This window comes from Cydia amplana, chromosome 14 (genome assembly GCF_948474715.1).
Source record: "Cydia amplana chromosome 14, ilCydAmpl1.1, whole genome shotgun sequence".
Lineage (NCBI taxonomy): Eukaryota > Metazoa > Arthropoda > Insecta > Lepidoptera > Tortricidae > Cydia > Cydia amplana.
In genome coordinates, this window is record NC_086082.1 from 4,156,354 (window position 1) to 4,175,365 (window position 19,012).

General features: G+C 35.1%; 1 protein-coding gene across 1 annotated transcript in view; it reads right to left on the reverse strand.

The window, feature by feature from the left end:
• The window catches only part of LOC134654321 (protein NDNF-like), a 64,494-nt gene extending 50,028 nt beyond the window's left edge, over positions 1 to 14,466 (reverse strand). The window contains exon 1 of the mRNA XM_063509786.1: positions 14,176 to 14,466. Coding sequence (XP_063365856.1) covers positions 14,176 to 14,180 — 5 coding nt within the window. The 5' untranslated portion in view covers positions 14,181 to 14,466. The remainder of the gene's footprint in view (positions 1 to 14,175) is intronic.
• Between the last annotated feature and the right edge of the window lie 4,546 nt (positions 14,467 to 19,012).

A 19,012-nucleotide genomic window follows, 5' to 3' on the forward strand; every position in this document is an offset into this window, starting at 1 on the left:
AAAGGAGAATTACTTTTTTTTAATCCAACGACACTTTTGGTGTTGTATTTGACAGCTAGCAGCGCGTGGCGAATCGTATAGTGATCGTACAGAGAGTACTGTCTTTAAGGCGGGACAAAAATCTAATAATAAACAAGTCTACCATCCCGTCTGGATGTTTTGTTTCCTTCTGACGTGTTTCACTTTATTCGCGTATTCGTGTATTAATAAACCAAGGTCCGTTAGAGGGGATTATTATGTCTGGATGTCTATCACTTTTGTTTCAATAAGATTTAAGATGCGATTTTTGAATGAAGAAATCTCGAGTGCAGTTAAACAAAACATTAATAAGATGGAACTAAAAACGAATCATAATGGCGTATGGAGTTGTCTTATCATAAGTCATAACAATTAATTTTTTGTGACATTTTTGGAACATGGTGGTGGTGGACTTTAAATAACAAAATAGTACTATATACTATAGTAATTTGATTCATATAATATTATTAAGGATTAAAACAAGTAGTATAGGTATGAGAAAGAATAAAAAGCCTTAAAATAAAAATTACAAACTAAAATTAAAAACTAAGCATAGAAATAAACTATACATAGCAAATTTGCCCCAAATAGCCGTCATCATGCGTCGCGTGATTCATATTATTTTCAGGTTCTTTTAACAACATTTGAGCAATACGGTTCTACATTCATTACTTTCCGTACAGCCCTGCTTACAATAGAATTTTGTGGGCAATATTTAATAGGAGTTCGAAAATCGAAACCAAACCAAACAAAAGAATCGTTTTTTTAATGCAAAGATAACGGGACACCAGCCTACCTTATGTTTTACACTCCCAAAAATGAAGAACAACTTTCCAAATCACTATTTTCGAGCTCGAAACAATGGCTTTTAAAGCAACAAAAACGAAACAAAATCTTCTTCCGTATGTATTTATACGGACGTTTAAGTTTGTTCCACGGGTTTTGGGTTAAAAACTCTTTTGGATTCACCGGGCCATGTATTATTAATTTATTTTTTAAGTCAACACGGGAGAAATGTTTTCTTAAACTGTTACCATGCTGTGGACTTGTAAGGTTTGATGTTTGGGTACCTACATGTTTGTTTTATTTATTGTTTAAAAATGTATTTTCTGCGGACGATTTTAAACGAATTGTAGAGGATTGTAAGGTGTGGTATTTCGGTGGTTCCGTGGGAATCTGCCGAATCCTAGACCAGAATGTACTAGTATGATACAAGTTAGGTTTTTCCCAATGAGCATCGGTGAGTTTAAAACACCAAACACTTATATCATAAATAACTATTAAATAAAGGTATTACTAATTTCAAATATGGATAGATTCGATTTAAGAACTACCATTCGAACACTTCACAAACACGTACTAAAAGGGCTTTAGCTATGTTATTAACCTCAGTATACATCCTAGCTGAATGGTGTTAGTTATTAAATGACCCTCGACCTAAGATATGGATCGGATATGTTAGTGTCAAAAGTGACCTTTTTTTTTAAGAAACCGTGCCTTTCGACACTGACATATCCGATCCATATCGTATCTCTAGCAAATTTTTGACGTATCTTAAAGTTCGAATCGGTACCACTACCATCCGTTTGGCACTGACATTAAACGTCATCGAGAACGTAATTTACTTTCTATGCATCTCGCTCGTACTCGCATATTAGTTCGAGCGAGATGTACCTATACAAAGTAAATTACGTTCTGGATAGCGTAAATGTCACTTTTGACACTGTCAATCGGCGCGATTCGGGAAATGAATTAGAGATTCACTAGATGTGAAATAGTAAAGATATGTGACGTTCTACGGAAAAAGGTACCTTATGGCGGCTGGCGCTTACGCTATTATTAACGCCGCTCCAATATTCAGCCGGGGAAATGGTGCCTTTTGCAGTGGAACGTCACATATCTTTACTATTTCATATCTAGTGAATCTCTAAATCATTTCCCGAATCGCGCCGAATGACTCATGGTACGGGTTCTGGCCGCCCGTATGGCGTAAAGTATCAGCTTGAATGGACTTCAGAAACTTCAGATTATTCATCCGTTACATTGTTTCAGGGTATAATTACACTTCCATACAATCATACATTAGTCCAGCTTCGTAAACAGGACGTTGTAATCCGCTAATCCTTTAAACAAGTTTATGTTCGAACCAGGGATGTTGCGAATATCCGCATCCGCAACCGCGGAACTTCCGCATTGTTTTCAACATCCGCATCTGCATCCGCATCCGCATAAAATCGATGCGGATTTAATGCGCATGCGGATGTGGAACAGGTCGGTACAGGAACGTCTTAGCATCGGCGTAAGTGCTAGACTGCTAGGTAATTTAGTCATTAGCCAAAAAACCTATTAGAAATTAGTGGGACTTAATGTACGGAACCCTTGGAACGCGAGTCCGACTCGCGCTTATCCGGTTTTTTGAAATAAAAATTACTAAAATGTAATATTTGACGTTTTTTATGTACCTATCTTGACATCCGCATCCGCATCCGCGGAGGTGAGCCTTTAAAAATCCGCATCCGCATCCTCATCCGCATCCGCGGATGTCAACAAATCGGCATCCGCAACATCCCTGTGGTTCGAACCCCATGCAAAACGTTGCCTCCCATGTCAGTCTGCGATACTTTGAAATAAACTTTACTGTGTATAAAATAAAGTCCATGTTGCTATGAAGAGTGTCAGTGTGATAAGCTTTTTGGAGGTAAATGCGCCAATAATAGTAAGTTTAGTTCTGAAATTGTTTAGAGAGCATGTTAATTTAGAGGGAATTGTTTGTATTGTTTCGTAAGTTGTAAAACATTGGCGTTATTAGAGAGTTGTTATAAAATCAGTCAAGTGCGAGAGGTTCGCGTCCTGAGTGCTTATATTTTCTAGGAACAGGTAATCATGGTCCGATGGTACAGTCAGCATCAATATCTCTCCAATGAAACAACGTGCCAAAAGTAATATACTCGTATATGCCATCCTGGAATACTTTTCCAATTAGAAAAGATGAACTTATTTTATTGATAAATTTTTAATTTCTGTTATTATAAATTACCTATAAATCGAAATCGATGTCATATACGCAAAAAAGTGACCAATTCCTCCAGTCTTAGTAAGAGCCATAGGGTCCCTTTTTACCCTTTGGGTACAGAACCCTAAAAAGAATATTTGCAACGTAAGTTCCGTGTAACACCAACACGCGAAATCGCTCCAGCGTGTTACATTACACGCGAAGGATGGCTTCCCCTCATCAAGTTACCGAGGGCCAAGTGCAGAACGCTTTGTAAAAGGGGACTAACCTACTGATACCTACACAAGTACCTAAACAGCTTAGGGCCACCCTACAGTAGCGTCTTTTCAGCGTCCGCGTCTAGTCAGCGCTATGAAAAATGCCGTCGCTGCGCAGTTGCGCCTACGTTGCGTCGAGAAGCAGACAGAGTTGACTAGACACCGACGAAGTTTTGAAGTTGAAGCTCTTAGCGGTTCAGATAGTTTAGACTTTAGAATAGCGACAGAATTTAATTATACCTATATAAAAACGGTTCATATGACTGACCTATCTGAAACAATAAATCACTGAAAGTTATCCCTTCGAGGCTTCTTCATAAATATACCCCGCCCGCAGCCTTAAAGGATGACTCACGTTAGACCGGGCCGTGTCCGGGCCGGACCTTCCGGCGTTACTTTTCTATGACAGATGACAGGTGATCTCGTGATGCTTTCCATAGAAATCGAAGCGCCGGGATCTCCGGCCCGGTCCCGTACTGGTATAGCGTGAGTCATCCTTTAAACAATATACAGCATTCAATCAATCAAGGTCAATAAAAGTTTTGATTAAGTAGCTAAAATGCTTGCAAAACTCCTGCATTACAAATTTGACGTTGTCAACATGCGCATAGTACAGTTGAATTGAGTCAATGCTATTGATAGATTCGCGCACGTATCCTCTCATCTCCGCCTCTATGGAAAGGTAGTCCTAGGTAGATCAATCATCTGATCCAGATCGAGGGAAACTACTGAATACGGGAAACAAAAATACTCGTAGGCAAGGCAAGTTCGCCAAAAGTAGTCCAATAGAAGTTCGTCTTGGAGTGCCACAAGGGAGTATACTCGGGCCAACCTTGTTTAATCTATATAAACATGACCTCCACACAGTGTACCTTTATCCAGCATCGCGTCAGCTAATACACGTACATTATGATGCAATGTATTAAGAAACGATACTGAATGTAAACAATGAAAGGCAGCACAAGATTGTACCTCAATCAATGAGCTGAAAGATGAATCTAATGAGCGGCCGATGTAAACAAAACAAGATGAGTAATCGAATTGAGTCAGTAGGTACATGTTGATAGATTTTTTTATCGTTTCGAGCGTTTTCACATTGTCTAATCTAATATCGAATAGACCACAGTAAAACAATACTAAGCGAATTTCTTATATTTATATATTTAAAAAAAAATTATAATTAAATATATGAATAAATAGAAACATTAAATAACTATTATGACTCGGTAAGGCACTCTTCAGCAGCTGCTTTTCTTTTTGGCATTGCGATAATAGCGACAGTTTCATAAAATTCATTTTCTTGTATCAGATAATCTTTAACTGGTATTAAACCTACTTATTTTTGGGTCACTGGCCCATCGGGTTATTTGTTTTATTTATTGGTCACTGCTTAGCGCCATAAGTAGTTGACTAGATGTACTATGTAATGTAATGTAAACAAGGCTCGGAAAAACGCCCATGATTTTGAAAACATTACCCTTGTTCCGTACAACACAGACTTCTTTATACCAATGTCAATTATTAAATATGCCACTATGACATCCGTAGACCGTAAACGAACATTTTCGACTCGTAAATAAATCCTAAATTATGATTTGTTTCCAAAATGACGGGCGTTTTTCAGAGCCATGGCAGTAAATACATATATTTTATTTGGTAGAACAGTAGGTAGTACTGTTTTCTAATCGGAACACGATACCGAATATGCCCTTATAACGGATCCCCACAATTTTTGTTACGCCTTGTACTCGTATTTTTATCACTACATAGTATAAAACATAGTCGCTTCCCGCTGTATATTAGATCTTTAAAACTATGCAGCAGATTTACATGCGATTTTTTTTAATAGATAGAGTGATTCAAGAAGAAGGTTTATGTATTTTTTTTAACCCGTGCGAAGCCGGGACGGGTCGCTACTTAAAATATAAATACAGGTAATGTCAGTTAAAAATAAATTAAACTTCCTTCAATCCGTCAATCATCACCAGGCAGCAGAACGGTGACAATTGACAGTAACCGTGGACACAATTAACTAAACAATCATAAGCCTTATTGTTACGACATAAGATCTATCAATGATCAGCTAAGCGGATGTAGTACTAGAACTAATTATAATTAGAAACTTAGAGAATTTAAAATGGTATGCTTTTCATGTTCTCCCTTTGATAAGGTCATTGTAATATATTTATTTCGACACAAATTAGTTGTAATTTTAATTACAGGAAAACAAACATACTCAGGTTATGCCTTCATAATAGGGATGATGACACATGTTGAATTTTATAACAAAATCTAGTAAAATAAATAGCAAATGAGCAATTTATCACAATATTGTGGATATTAAAAAAAATATGGAAATAATACAAAAATACAGCACCTGAAAGTTTCAAAATTTTAAGTATTTTTTTTAATTTCATAAACAAAAGAAGTAAGAATACCATTCGATTCCTCATATTTTATGCAAAAAAAAGAATTATATATACATAAGCAAGTATATACATAAACGCAATATTTCACCGGCAAAAATGCAATTTTCTTGTTTTGTTCATACTTCAAGATGCGATCTCAGTGATCTTGACGTCACGTTCACATAGAGATTTGTTAGGGGCGTTTCGCGAGTGAAGTACGACTGTCGGACTTTGATTATCATTTCTGACTTTTGTATTGCTTTAATGCAATGGGTCCCATATAGACATAATATGATCCTAAAAACAAACCTCATTGGTTGATACCATAAATGAAAATTTGTCATCTTGCCTATTGTTAACATTGCCCACCCTTATTAATTAGTAGGTATTTAGTAATAATATATTCAGCGACAGCAACATAAAAACATCAATATCATTGTAAAAATTCCGAGGGTTTCAAGCATAGATATAATATTTGTAAAGATGGACCCTAAGCGAGCTGTCACTGTTGCCACTTTGTTTTTATGTACGATTAACAATATGTAACCACCTTGCTGTGGCCATGTCGATAAAGTCATATCGATAAACTATCGACATTTCTTGCAATTTGAATTTTACTTGAAAAGTTTACCGATACCTAAAATGAACAAAAACGCTTTTACTCTTTATAGTGGTTATCAGATCACGATTTTATCGTCACGCCACAGCAGGGAACGAAGGGAAAGTTCAGATTTTTAATTACAATACATTATGTAAAAATAACAACACCTTGAAGATATTTATCCATTTATTTTCTTGTCTTCTTCCAATTCACAATAATCTCTTCTCTTGACAACCGCCTGCTAGCACGACTCAACAACCAAAGAGAGCTGTCCGCCAAGTGTCTTTCTTTTTATACCCAACCAATAACAGTCTTCAATTTCAAACTACCCTTAACTTTAAAAACTTATTAAGTAGGTATGCTAGGTCTTATTTCAAACTACCCGTAACTTTAAAAACGAATTAAATAGGTATGCTAAATACCAAAAACCCTACACTCGTCCATCCTGACTCCGTGTATGTCCTCATACACGTGCCAGGTGGAAACCCTACACTTGGCCGACAGACTACGTATACTACTTAACAGTGGATACACTAATCGCATAGGATACGAAACAGTTTCAATCAGGCATCAGCATGTCAAAATCTCAAAAACATCATCTAAATAACCTTTCGTATGCCTGCCACACAATTTGGACTAGAATTTACAGTTTCAAGGTTATTAATTCAGTGGTAAATTTTGACTAAAGCATACGAAGGGTTAAAATTGTTACTCTTCTGCCGGAGACATCCTGCTGGAGACGGCTCGCACCGGACTCTGGCGGCGCGAGGCGGGCTCCTGCTGGAGACGGCTCGCACCGGACTCTGGCGGCGCGAGGCGGGCTCCTGCTGGAGACGGCTCGCATCGGACTCAGGCGGCGCGAGGCGGGGGACGCCGGTAGAGGTGCGGCGCTCAACTTGCTAAAAATATCCAACATTGGGTTAATAATCACAACAGTGTACACCTTGACTAGTAATTCAGGGTAACAGATCATTAATTGCCATTTATTATTCGATTTTCATGAGTAATGATCCATCTCTATCTGCAGGTAGATAGTACACGAACCAATTCAATTCTCGTGACTGAAACAACAGAGTACACGAACCAATTCAATTCTCGTGACTGAAGCACTATCAATCTTCCTGCCATATATAATATGAACCAGTTCAAATCTTTTCTAAAATGGTAGTACTTAGCTGTGTCAGCACACGAATCAAATCAAATTCTCGTGGCTTCAACATCATTTTCCATTATCATGTCAAGAAATCTTCAATTATAAACCTCACTCTTGAGACAGGAATATTTCCCGAGAACCTTTCAGTAACTTTAACCCTGACTATAATTTATAAAATATTACTATGATGAATAACAGCGATAATTAAGTAATTATTGTGTACAACTTGACCTATTATGTTCCCATTATCAATGCATTAATCATCTGGTACTAAAAACCTATACCTAATAGCTCCCCTCCCAATGTTTTCAGAGAAGGTCGTATATTCTAGCTTGTTAGGATTTATCCAAGCTGACAAAGTACTTAGTCCATCAATTGCAAGACGCGTTGGGATTTTCAGACTATTAGATTTTTTTATAATATGCATATTGTTTTATGAAAGACTTGAACAGTATATTAATTCACTAAACGTCTTTACAGCATACCAAATCCCGCAGTTCGGGAATAAACATAGCACCTAAATAGGCGTGTTTCCGCAGAAAAAGGACCAGTAACATTTTCTCTACACGTTGAATTAAATAAATTATACGTTTCAAATGTTACATGGCAGACATAAACGATAGAACTGCAAAAACCTGATGTTTTACCTATCCGTACCTTCCGACTTGTTCTAGAATACAATCAAAAATGTATACCATGGAATCGCATATTTTGTAACTGAAATATGGTATCATTTAACTACTGGGGTGATTACGACGACGTTGTAATTATGTTTAGGTTGTAAGAAAACTGCCCACGCAACATGTATCACCAATATCCACTCAGAGATTTCTTCAAGGAAATACTTGCGTTAATTGAGATCTACATACTGGAGCTTAGCCTTTTTGTAAACATAAAATATTAAGAATAAATCTTTTAATTACGATTTGCGCACTAGTATAAATATAATTATCAAATTTCAAGTTCGGCAATAAGTAAAAGTATAAAAATGAATTCTTTACCGCAATACGTGTCTTTAATAACCTCCCAGTTGAAATTAATATCTCTTATTATTAAATTATCTCTTTTAAAAACTGCCTCAATGGTAATCTACTATTATTTGACGAGTTTTTTATAGTTCATGCATTATTTAATATATCAGCTTATCTAGTAATGAGATAATGTTTATTATTGTACATCTATTTTTATCAAGTCTTAATTTAAACATAATATTTAAACATAAAAATATAACCAATAAGAGGCCATCAATCCTCCTCGATCTCGGTTTAATTGTAGTGAGTTCTACAGGTTCAACCATGCACTCTTCATTATCGCTTATATTAAAATCATCATATTAAAATCATTTCAATGTAATGCTGCAACATTAACTGCAGTAACCTATGAATTAAAAATATGATTCAATAATTCAATGATTCAATAATTCAATAATTCAACGATTCTACAATTCAATAATTCAACGATTCTACAATTCAATAATTCAACGATTCTACAATTCAATAATTCAACGATTCTACAATTCAATAATTCAACGATTCTACAATTCAATAATTCAACGATTCTACAATTCAATAATTCAACGATTCTACAATTCAATAATTCAACGATTCTACAATTCAATAATTCAACGATTCTACAATTCAATAATTCAAATATTCTACAATTCAATAATTCAACGATTCTACAATTCAATAATTCAACAATTCTACAATTCAATAATTCAACAATTCAATAATTCAACGATTCTACAATTCAATAATTCAACGATTCTACAATTCAATAATTCAACGATTCTACAATTCAATAATTCAACGATTCTACAATTCAATAATTCAACGATTCTACAATTCAATAATTCAACGATTCTACAATTCAATCAACCAACGATTCTACAATTCAATCAACCAACGATTCTACAATTCAATCAACCAACGATTCTACAATTCAATCAACCAACGATTCTACAATTCAATCAACCAACGATTCTACAATTCAATCAACCAACGATTCTACAATTCAATCAACCAACGATTCTACAATTCAATCAACCAACGATTCTACAATTCAATCAACCAACGATTCTACAATTCAATCAACCAACGATTCTACAATTCAATCTACCAACGATTCTACAATTCAATCAACCAACGACTCTACAATTCAATCAACCAATGACTCTACAATTCAATCAACCAATGACTCTATAATTCAATCAACCAATTACTATAATTCAAGCCCAATAACTATAATTCAAGCCCAATAACTATAATTCAAGCCCAATGACTATAATTCAAGCCCAATGACTATAAATTATGACTATAATTCAATCAACCAATGACTCGATCATTCAATAAACCAAACGACTCGATCATTCAAAATTCAATAAACCAAACGACTCTATAATTCAATAAACCAAACGACTCTATAATTCAATAAACCAAACGACTATCAATACTAGATACTAGATACTAGATACTCGATACTAGATACTCGATACTCGATACTCGATACTCGATACTCGATACTCGATACTCGATACTCGATACTCGATACTCGATACTCGATACTCGATACTCGATACTCGATACTCGATACTCGATACTCGATACTCGATACTCGATACTCGATACTCGATACTCGATACTCGATACTCGATACTCGATACTCGATACTCGATACTCGATACTCGATACTCGATACTCGATACTCGATACTCGATACTCGATACTCGATACTCGATACTCGATACTCGATACTCGATACTCGATACTCGATACTCGATACTCGATACTCGATACTCGATACTCGATACTCGATACTCGATACTCGATACTCGATACTCGATACTCGATACTCGATACTCGATACTCGATACTCGATACTCGATACTCGATACTCGATACTCGATACTCGATACTCGATACTCGATACTCGATACTCGATACTCGATACTCGATACTCGATACTCGATCAATAAATAAACAAAGCAACAAATCAATCAATTCACAGAAAATGTGCCGTTAATGAGCTAATTATTGTCCAATTTTGTTTATAATCAAATGGCATTATAAATGTGGAGCTTCCTTGCAGTTCAAATAGAAATCACAAAAGTTGGTCAAAGGTCTGACCGGCTGAGAACCACTCATAGATCGTATCTATTATTTCGTAAGATAAGATATATACGCGTTATTATATCGCATTGACATATTTAGGCAAAAATTTCTCATAATTGGTACACAAGTAATAGTTTCTATCGGTTCATCAAATTTATTTTTCTCAACTTATCCTCTGGCAATATATTCATCTTATACTTATGTTATATGTGCTAGATGTCGATGAACGAGATGATGTCAAGCAATTCACGGTATCTAACACACATTACCATATCAAATCATTCATAATATAATAGTAAAAGTAGGTGTACATGACCTGATGTCCAGTGGCGCGTGCCTCTCGCTAAGGCTGTCGAAGCGGGGTTACTCCCGACTTTCACAACAGGACTCTGCTTCGGTCTGGATTCCTTTTTCACTGCCGCTGTTATTCCAGCTACATTCCCTTTCGCGAAGACCGAGGCTTCTGGTGTTCGCAAGCGCCGTTGATCATCATGAGTCATCGTCAGCCATATTCTCCAACAACTCGGCATGAAACGTAAAAGTATCCGGTGTTACATATACCTATATACTATATCATAATACCTTATAAACTATAAAGGAATTATATGACAAAATAATGTTTAATGGTAGTTCAAATTATAAACATTCATTTATCTCAAAAACTATGCGTCGTAGCAAAAAAAATGACTCAAAATTCAATGCCCCGTTTGCATAGTAAGCCATCTACTTATATTCCACAAATTTTAACATTAAGGATCAAAATCAAAACTCAAAATCTTCAATTAAATTGCGAGACCTGGTTATAAATCATAAATATCAATTTATCTCTGAAACTATGCGCCGTAGTGAAGAAATAATGAAAATTAAGGCACCCTTGAATACTCCAACCAACACATATCAAGACCCACGTGTTGACATATTCTGCCTAATTCCCACATGTGTGTGGGTAAGTAAGTAGCAAAGAAGTTAATAACTACAGTCACGTATCTATTTATTAAGAAGAACACGTGTACTTGATTTTGTTAACTGAACATTATTATGCCTAGCTGTCGGTGGCATGGTGGTTAAATACTTTGAATTCTCGACCAACTGACGCATATATTCTTATGATTACACATTGATATTATGTCCATTTAATTACATTTATGGGTCAAACTAACCTAAGTTTAACTGATATGCAATTAGATAGCCTATAATCATAATCATCATAATATTATTAATAAATGATGCAGGTACTCATTTAAATTAAATAAAAATGTTACCAGTACCATATTTCTTACGTAATCCATTAGAATTTTGTATAGTTAATTAATTATCTCCAAGCTCAGAATAAGGGTCATGTTATCAGTTATCTCACTAAATCAATTAGCAGTAGGCGTGTACTTACGTTCTGCACACTTCTGAAGTGTAAAAATAACAACACCTTGAAGATATTTATCCATTTATTTTCTTGTCTTCTTCCAATTCACAATAATCTCTTCTCTTGACAACCGCCTGCTAGCACGACTCAACAACCAAAGAGAGCTGTCCGCCAAGTGTCTTTCTTTTTATACCCAACCAATAACAGTCTTCAATTTCAAACTACCCTTAACTTTAAAAACTTATTAAGTAGGTATGCTAGGTCTTATTTCAAACTACCCGTAACTTTAAAAACGAATTAAATAGGTATGCTAAATACCAAAAACCCTACAATTAATACGTACTAAAATATGTGTTCCGCAATAATTGAATCATTTTATTATATTATAATATATTCATAATCCATTAGCATTTCAATTTCGTTTATTTTTAACGAAGAAATTGAAGCTTTAATTAATCACTTTTCCGTTCCGCTTTGTAGCGTTTATCGATATATAACATGATTAAAATCGACTTTTCACGTCCCTAAAAATGCACACATAGACGTTGTTACGCACACATACACAGCTTTGTAACCACCAAAACGGCAACAACTGGATTTGAAGTTCGTCTTGTCAACATTATAGTTGTCCTTTTTTGACAAGTGGCATTTTCACAAGAGGGAGGAGAGAGAAGTAATACTAATTCCTGCGCCGTCAAAGAGAACAGACACGTTGAGGCCTTGGTTTCAAGACACGAGGGTTAAACAAAATTTTCACAACGCAACGCCAACTGGTAAAGGCTCTCTTGAATGCTCAAAAACTGATAGCAAAGTTGCATTTTATTCACATGTGAGGCAAAGTAATCAAATAAATACATCTCAAGTCAAATCTGATCAAATAAAAATTTTGAGTTGTTTTTTATGTTTGCTGGTAGAATTGACTTTTAAATGATGATTTTGAATGATAAATATTTAATAACATTCATTTGGATTTGATTTTGTTTGATATATTGCAGTTAATATTTTCTTCAGGTTGGTGCCGGTTTGGTTCTATAAAATCAGCACATTACTTGGAGTAACAAAGTTTTTTAGCAAATAAAGGCTTGGCTGACATTCCCTTCAGATTGCATGACTTTGATGAAAACATTATGTAAATTAAGTTTTTTTTTAACTGGGCACTATATTTTATTTATGTTTAATTTATGTGTTATTCAAATGAGTTGGATTTTTATGAAATATTAAACCAAAAAGTGTTTTTAAGATTGAAAAAAGAGGGGACAGAAAAAAAAAGATTAAAAATAGTATTTTATGCAACCGTTGTTTAAGAGAGGTCAAAAAAGGCGAGTGGCGTGAGTAACAATTTGAGGCGAAGCCGAAAATTGTTAATAAAGACGCCACGAGTATTTTTTGACTCAGTTAAACAACATTGCATACAATACTTTTTCTACGACCAAGCACTTACTTTGAAATAAAATTGTAAATTTAACAAATATTTTTAATTCAAGAAGTAGCAAAAATGCAGAGTACGGGCGGGAAAAGAATGAATGAATGAATGAAATTTAAAAAAAACATGTCTATGGTTCACTTATTTGTCAGAGATGACATTTAAAATAAGGTTGGCAACACTGTATTTCATTCAATATTTTTAAGTGCTCATACGAAGCAGATTGTAAAATCGCCAAAAAGATACTGCGTGTATGCACACATTCTTTTTTGGGGCATAGACTAAAGACTTGTCTTGACAACTATAAGGTAGGGTTTTAAAGGTGTGTGCATGACCCTTTAAATGACAAATAAAAGTACGGGAGTAGAAAAAAATTATAAATAATCATGTTTATTTATAAGAATCAAAGTTTTTAGCTAGGTACCTAAATAATTAAATATTGTATAATAGTAATAAATAACAGTAAATAATCTTAAGTTCAACACTGTCACTAACACAAAAAGATCCGAATTGATGGTGAATAAATGAATTTCTTTATTATTATATATAAGTTATTGTGTTATAGATAAAGGATCGAACTTGCTGGTCAAGTTAGTTACTTTTTCGTACGATAAACCGAACCGACGGTATGAAGATTTCTTTCAATATTTTAGCGTAAGTACTATCTTTTTAGCAGAAAATATTTTTTGTAAAATATTGTGTGACGAAGTATTTGCAGATACAAACGATGTGTTTTTAGTTATAAATTAACCCTAGTGATACTTTTATAAACCTTAAATTGACAATTAAATTTTTTATCTTAAAAAAAAGGAAAATAGTAATAAATTTTTACCTCATTTTTCGGCTCCGGATTCCTTTTTCAAATCACAAAACCACTTCCACAGGCATTCGTTTCAAAATAGTCCACAAAACCACATAATCCCCGCTTATAAAGACATATTTGTAATTCAATGTGATAGTGAAAAATGGGCCGTATTTGTAACCGAATCAAGAAGGCTCGTGTATAACAAAATTATGCACCGCAAGTGGATACAAGGCCTTTTTAAATTGAAAAACACATTTTATATTCCTCTAGGAACCATTGTGCATTTGATGGATCGTTATTCAAATCACTTCAAACAAAAAAAATGTAACCGTTCAGCGGAAAAAAAACAATCGGTCTTAGAACGCCATTCAGTTACATGTCAAATTCAAAACTTATAAAGCTTAGTTTAACAAAGGCCATTCAAATAATTTGAACAAATAAAAAATAGATAGATTGAAAAAGTTTGACTGAACTGCAAACCACTAGAAAATAAACACAAAAGTCTAAACAGAACACTGTTGAACCTTTAAGCTTAGTTTTATCAGCGCTTTACCAAAACAAAAAAATCCAAACCGCTATTTTTTAAATGCTACATTTGAATCAAACTGTGACACTTTCGAATTTGGAACTTTTCGTCGTTAAGGCGGTTTCACACTCGTTTAATCGATCGAATCGCGGTGCAGTCGAGTGCGTGTCGCACGCGCCGGGCGACTGGATCACGCGTGCTAAGCTAGCGACGCATCGACTATCAAATAAACAAAAACTGCAAAGGGGTGCTCAACTCGCCTGCAATTTTATTGCGATTTCACGAAACTGATAGCCGATTTTTTATTGCGCTTTTGCGATTGTGTTTTTAATTGTTTCTGCAACGGTAATATGCTTATTAGTTTAAGGATGCGAGCTATTGAGCCTTGTATATTTTACAGTGCACTATTTTAATGTTATGTTTAATTTACCAGTGGAGAATATTATTGCGATTTCAAGAAATTTATAGCTGATTTTATTGCAATTGCAATTTTAATTGCTTTCGTAGTGGTAATTAATGTAGACGCTTATTCGTTTAGCGTTTACGTTTCGAATTTTGTTTTAAAATAAGTTAAATATGTTATTACCTACTTCAACGACTTTATGATTTTGAAACTATCTAAGAGATATCACACGTGTGATAAAGCGGTATTTCAAACAAAAGTATAAATAATAAATAAATAACTTATGTACCTTTACTTTACTTACATTTTCGGTTATATGCATAAACTTTTGCTATTTCTTTTAGTAAGCCAAAGAGAGAAAATGTAGCAAACATGTAGCTATTTATAGTAGCGTCTGTTTTTTTTAACTAAAATAGTAAATAATCCATCCCCATCGAAAATAGTATGGAACACTCATTTGTTTCTTGCATAAACATACAATGTATGGCGTACCTACAAATTAAAAAAAAACAGACTATCTATTCACTGGTTTTTTACAACTGACCAAATATTTTTTGATTTTTTTCTGTACAGTATTCGGGTCCATTTTGAAGAATACTTTGACATTAAAATTAATACTTAATGAACCCGGTTCGTGAAATCCGTAAATATAAAAAAAAATCTTGTTTTGACAAAAATTAAAATTATCAAACTCCGTAGAAAGTTGGTCCAGTAATATTGAGTTTGTAAATGGAATAAAATGACGTTTAAAACGTTGGGCGCACGCGCAGAATGCACGGAATGCGTTCAGTTTTATATATAGCCGGTGACAATGGACAGTCCGTCACCGGGCTAAATCAAGGATAGCTCTTATACGACCATTTAGTTGTATAGCGGCTATTACACTAGGTAAGGACACGTTTTTAAAACCCGCTGGTAAGTTTTAACCTCGGCCTATTATGGACATTTGAAAAAGGAATGCGTTCGGTTTTAAATATACCTAGCCGGTGACAATGGACAGTCCGTCACCGGGCTAAATCAAGGATAGCTCTTATACGACCATTTAGTTGTATAGCGGCTATTACACTAGGTAAGGACACGTTTTTAAAACCCGCTCGTAAGTTTTAACCTCAGCCTATTATGGACATTTGAAAAAGGAATGCGTTCGGTTTTAAATATAGCCGGGGAAAATGGACAGTCCGTCACCGGGCTAAATCAAGGATAGCTCTTATACGACCATTTAGTTGTATAGCGGCTATTACACTAGGTAAAGACACGTTTTTAAAACCCGCTGGTAAGTTTTAACCTCGGCCTATTATGGACATTTGAAAAAGGAATGCGTTCGGTTTTAAATATACCTAGCCGGTGACAATGGACAGTCCGTCACCGGGCTAAATCAAGGATAGCTCTTATACGACCATTTAGTTGTATAGCGGCTATTACATTAGGTAAGGACACGTTTTTAAAACCCACTGGTAAGTTTTAACCTCGGCCTATTATGGACATTTGAAAAAGGAATGCGTTCGGTTTTAAATATACCTAGCCGGTGACAATGGACAGTCCGTCACCGGGCTAAATCAAGGATAGCTCTTATACGACCATTTAGTTGTATAGCGGCTATTACACTAGGTAAGGACACGTTTTTAAAACCCGCTCGTAAGTTTTAACCTCAGCCTATTATGGACATTTGAAAAAGGAATGCGTTCGGTTTTAAATATAGCCGGGGAAAATGGACAGTCCGTCACCGGGCTAAATCAAGGATAGCTCTTATACAACTATTTAGTTATATAGCGGCTATTACACTAGGTAGGGGACATGTTTGAAAAAACCCACTGGTAAATATAAACCACAGCCTATTATAGTTATTTTAATTTGATAGCAAACTAGTGAATGAGGATATGTTTGGCGAAACTACTTGCAAAAAATGTAGCTACTTACCTACTTCATTTTACCATACTTTGTCTAATTAAAAAAAAGTTTTAATTTCTAAATAAATAAATATTATAGGACATTCTTACACAGATTGACTAAGTAAGCTCAAGTAGGCTTGTGTTCTGGGTACTAGGCTAGACAGATATAAGGTAGGAAAAGTCACCGAAAAAAAGCTTTGTATAAAAACTATTAATGTGTAGTTGTTGAGATACATTCTGTGCAGTCAAATATTTGCTGATAGTTTTTAATCTCTGACAGAATCGGATCGGGCTATCCATAATATTGATGATGAATTGATCGCCCTTCAATTACAGGACCTTAAAAGTATGTCTTTACTATCCCACACTAATCCGTATAACCGTAAAATTAATTACTGTATAAAAACAACAACAAACATTCCGACTCTCATAAAAGTGCTGTAAGTCATCAATACCTTTTAAATAGTTAGGTACAATCGCAGACGTCCGGGACTCGTTTTCTAGGGTTCCGTGTACAAATTATTTCCACTTAAAATTTTTGTGGAATCTGATATATTGGCATTATTATTTTAACTTGTACTTTCAAGCGCGACTTAAGTCGTGTTTCAGTAACGTCTAACCGTCACATTCCTGACAAAATTTATGGGATTTGACATATATTGAACGTCAGTTTTGTGACGATTGCTAACTGGCCGATACCTAAGGGTACACAGTTAAGTAAGTGAAAATGCCCATACCTGGTGGGGCCTGTAACGCGAGCAAATATGTAATTATTAAAACATAGATTGTATTCCTTAAACCATTACACCTTTGTCAATAACTTTAAAAAAATATGATTTCTTTAGACTTCCTATTTTTCATACAAATTAAATATTACCTTCAATCGCGCGGACGCTATTGACGCTATCATTGTATCATCGTTGCTTGTTATGCATTAAACATAGCAAAATTCGCAATAAATTGCGTCTTAGAATAAGCTTTAATGTACTACAATCAAAACAGTTTTAAAAGTTGTTAAACAAATGTTGGTTTTGAGCAGTACAGCCTACAGTTTAATTTATTTCTCCTGATTGCCTAATGCCTACGAATGAGGTCCCGGGTTCAAATCCTGAGAATAGCATTTATTTGTGTGCTCATCACAAATATTTGTTCCTGAGTTATGGATGTTTTCTATGTATTTAAGTATTAATTTTAGTACCCACAACACAAGCATCATTGAAATTACTGTGAGGCTAGGTCGATTTGTGTATTGTCTCATGATATTTATTTATTACTTATTTATTTATGTATTTATTATTTAATATTGACTCACACAACCAACAGAAAACGATACAAAACAGAGCCACATAGCGACGGATCACAAGAGCTGCGGTCAGAAATCGACCGTGACATAACCACGACCACTCGTCAAGAGCAGTGTTAGCCGAAACGTTAATGCAATTGAAAATGTTGGCCATTAACCATTATAAATTGAACCGTAAACTGTAATCGTCCGTTACGGTTTAAGGTTCAATTTATAATGGTTAATGGCCAACATTTTCAATTGCATTAACGTTTCGGCCAACCCTGGTCAAGAGTGCACGACTAAAGCAGGCCACTGACGAGCCTTCCAACAGTCCAAATAGCGTGGCTGCAATCCAAAGTCGGTCCGTGAATGTCAAAAACGTACAATGTTTAATATTAGGATGCCGTCCATTTGGATTAATCCATTGTAACGACATCCATTTGGAAGGCTCGTCAGTGGCCTGCTTTAGAAGAAGAAGAGAATATTATTGGCCCGCTTTCGAAGCTATCCCACCTTACAAAAACAGAAAATTCTATAGTAAACGGTACAGTTTTATAAACAGGCATTTTTAGGTCATACGGAACCATTTAAGCAGCTTACCAATCGCCTTTTTTGTACCACCGAGGTGGCTCTTACAATGTTGCTAATTCTTCGACCACATACCTTAATGAAGTAACCACCTTAATAATAGTCTTAATTGACCGTCGGTGTATCTTATATCTTTGATATAAGGTTTACGTAGTTTGGGGTAAGGCTAGATT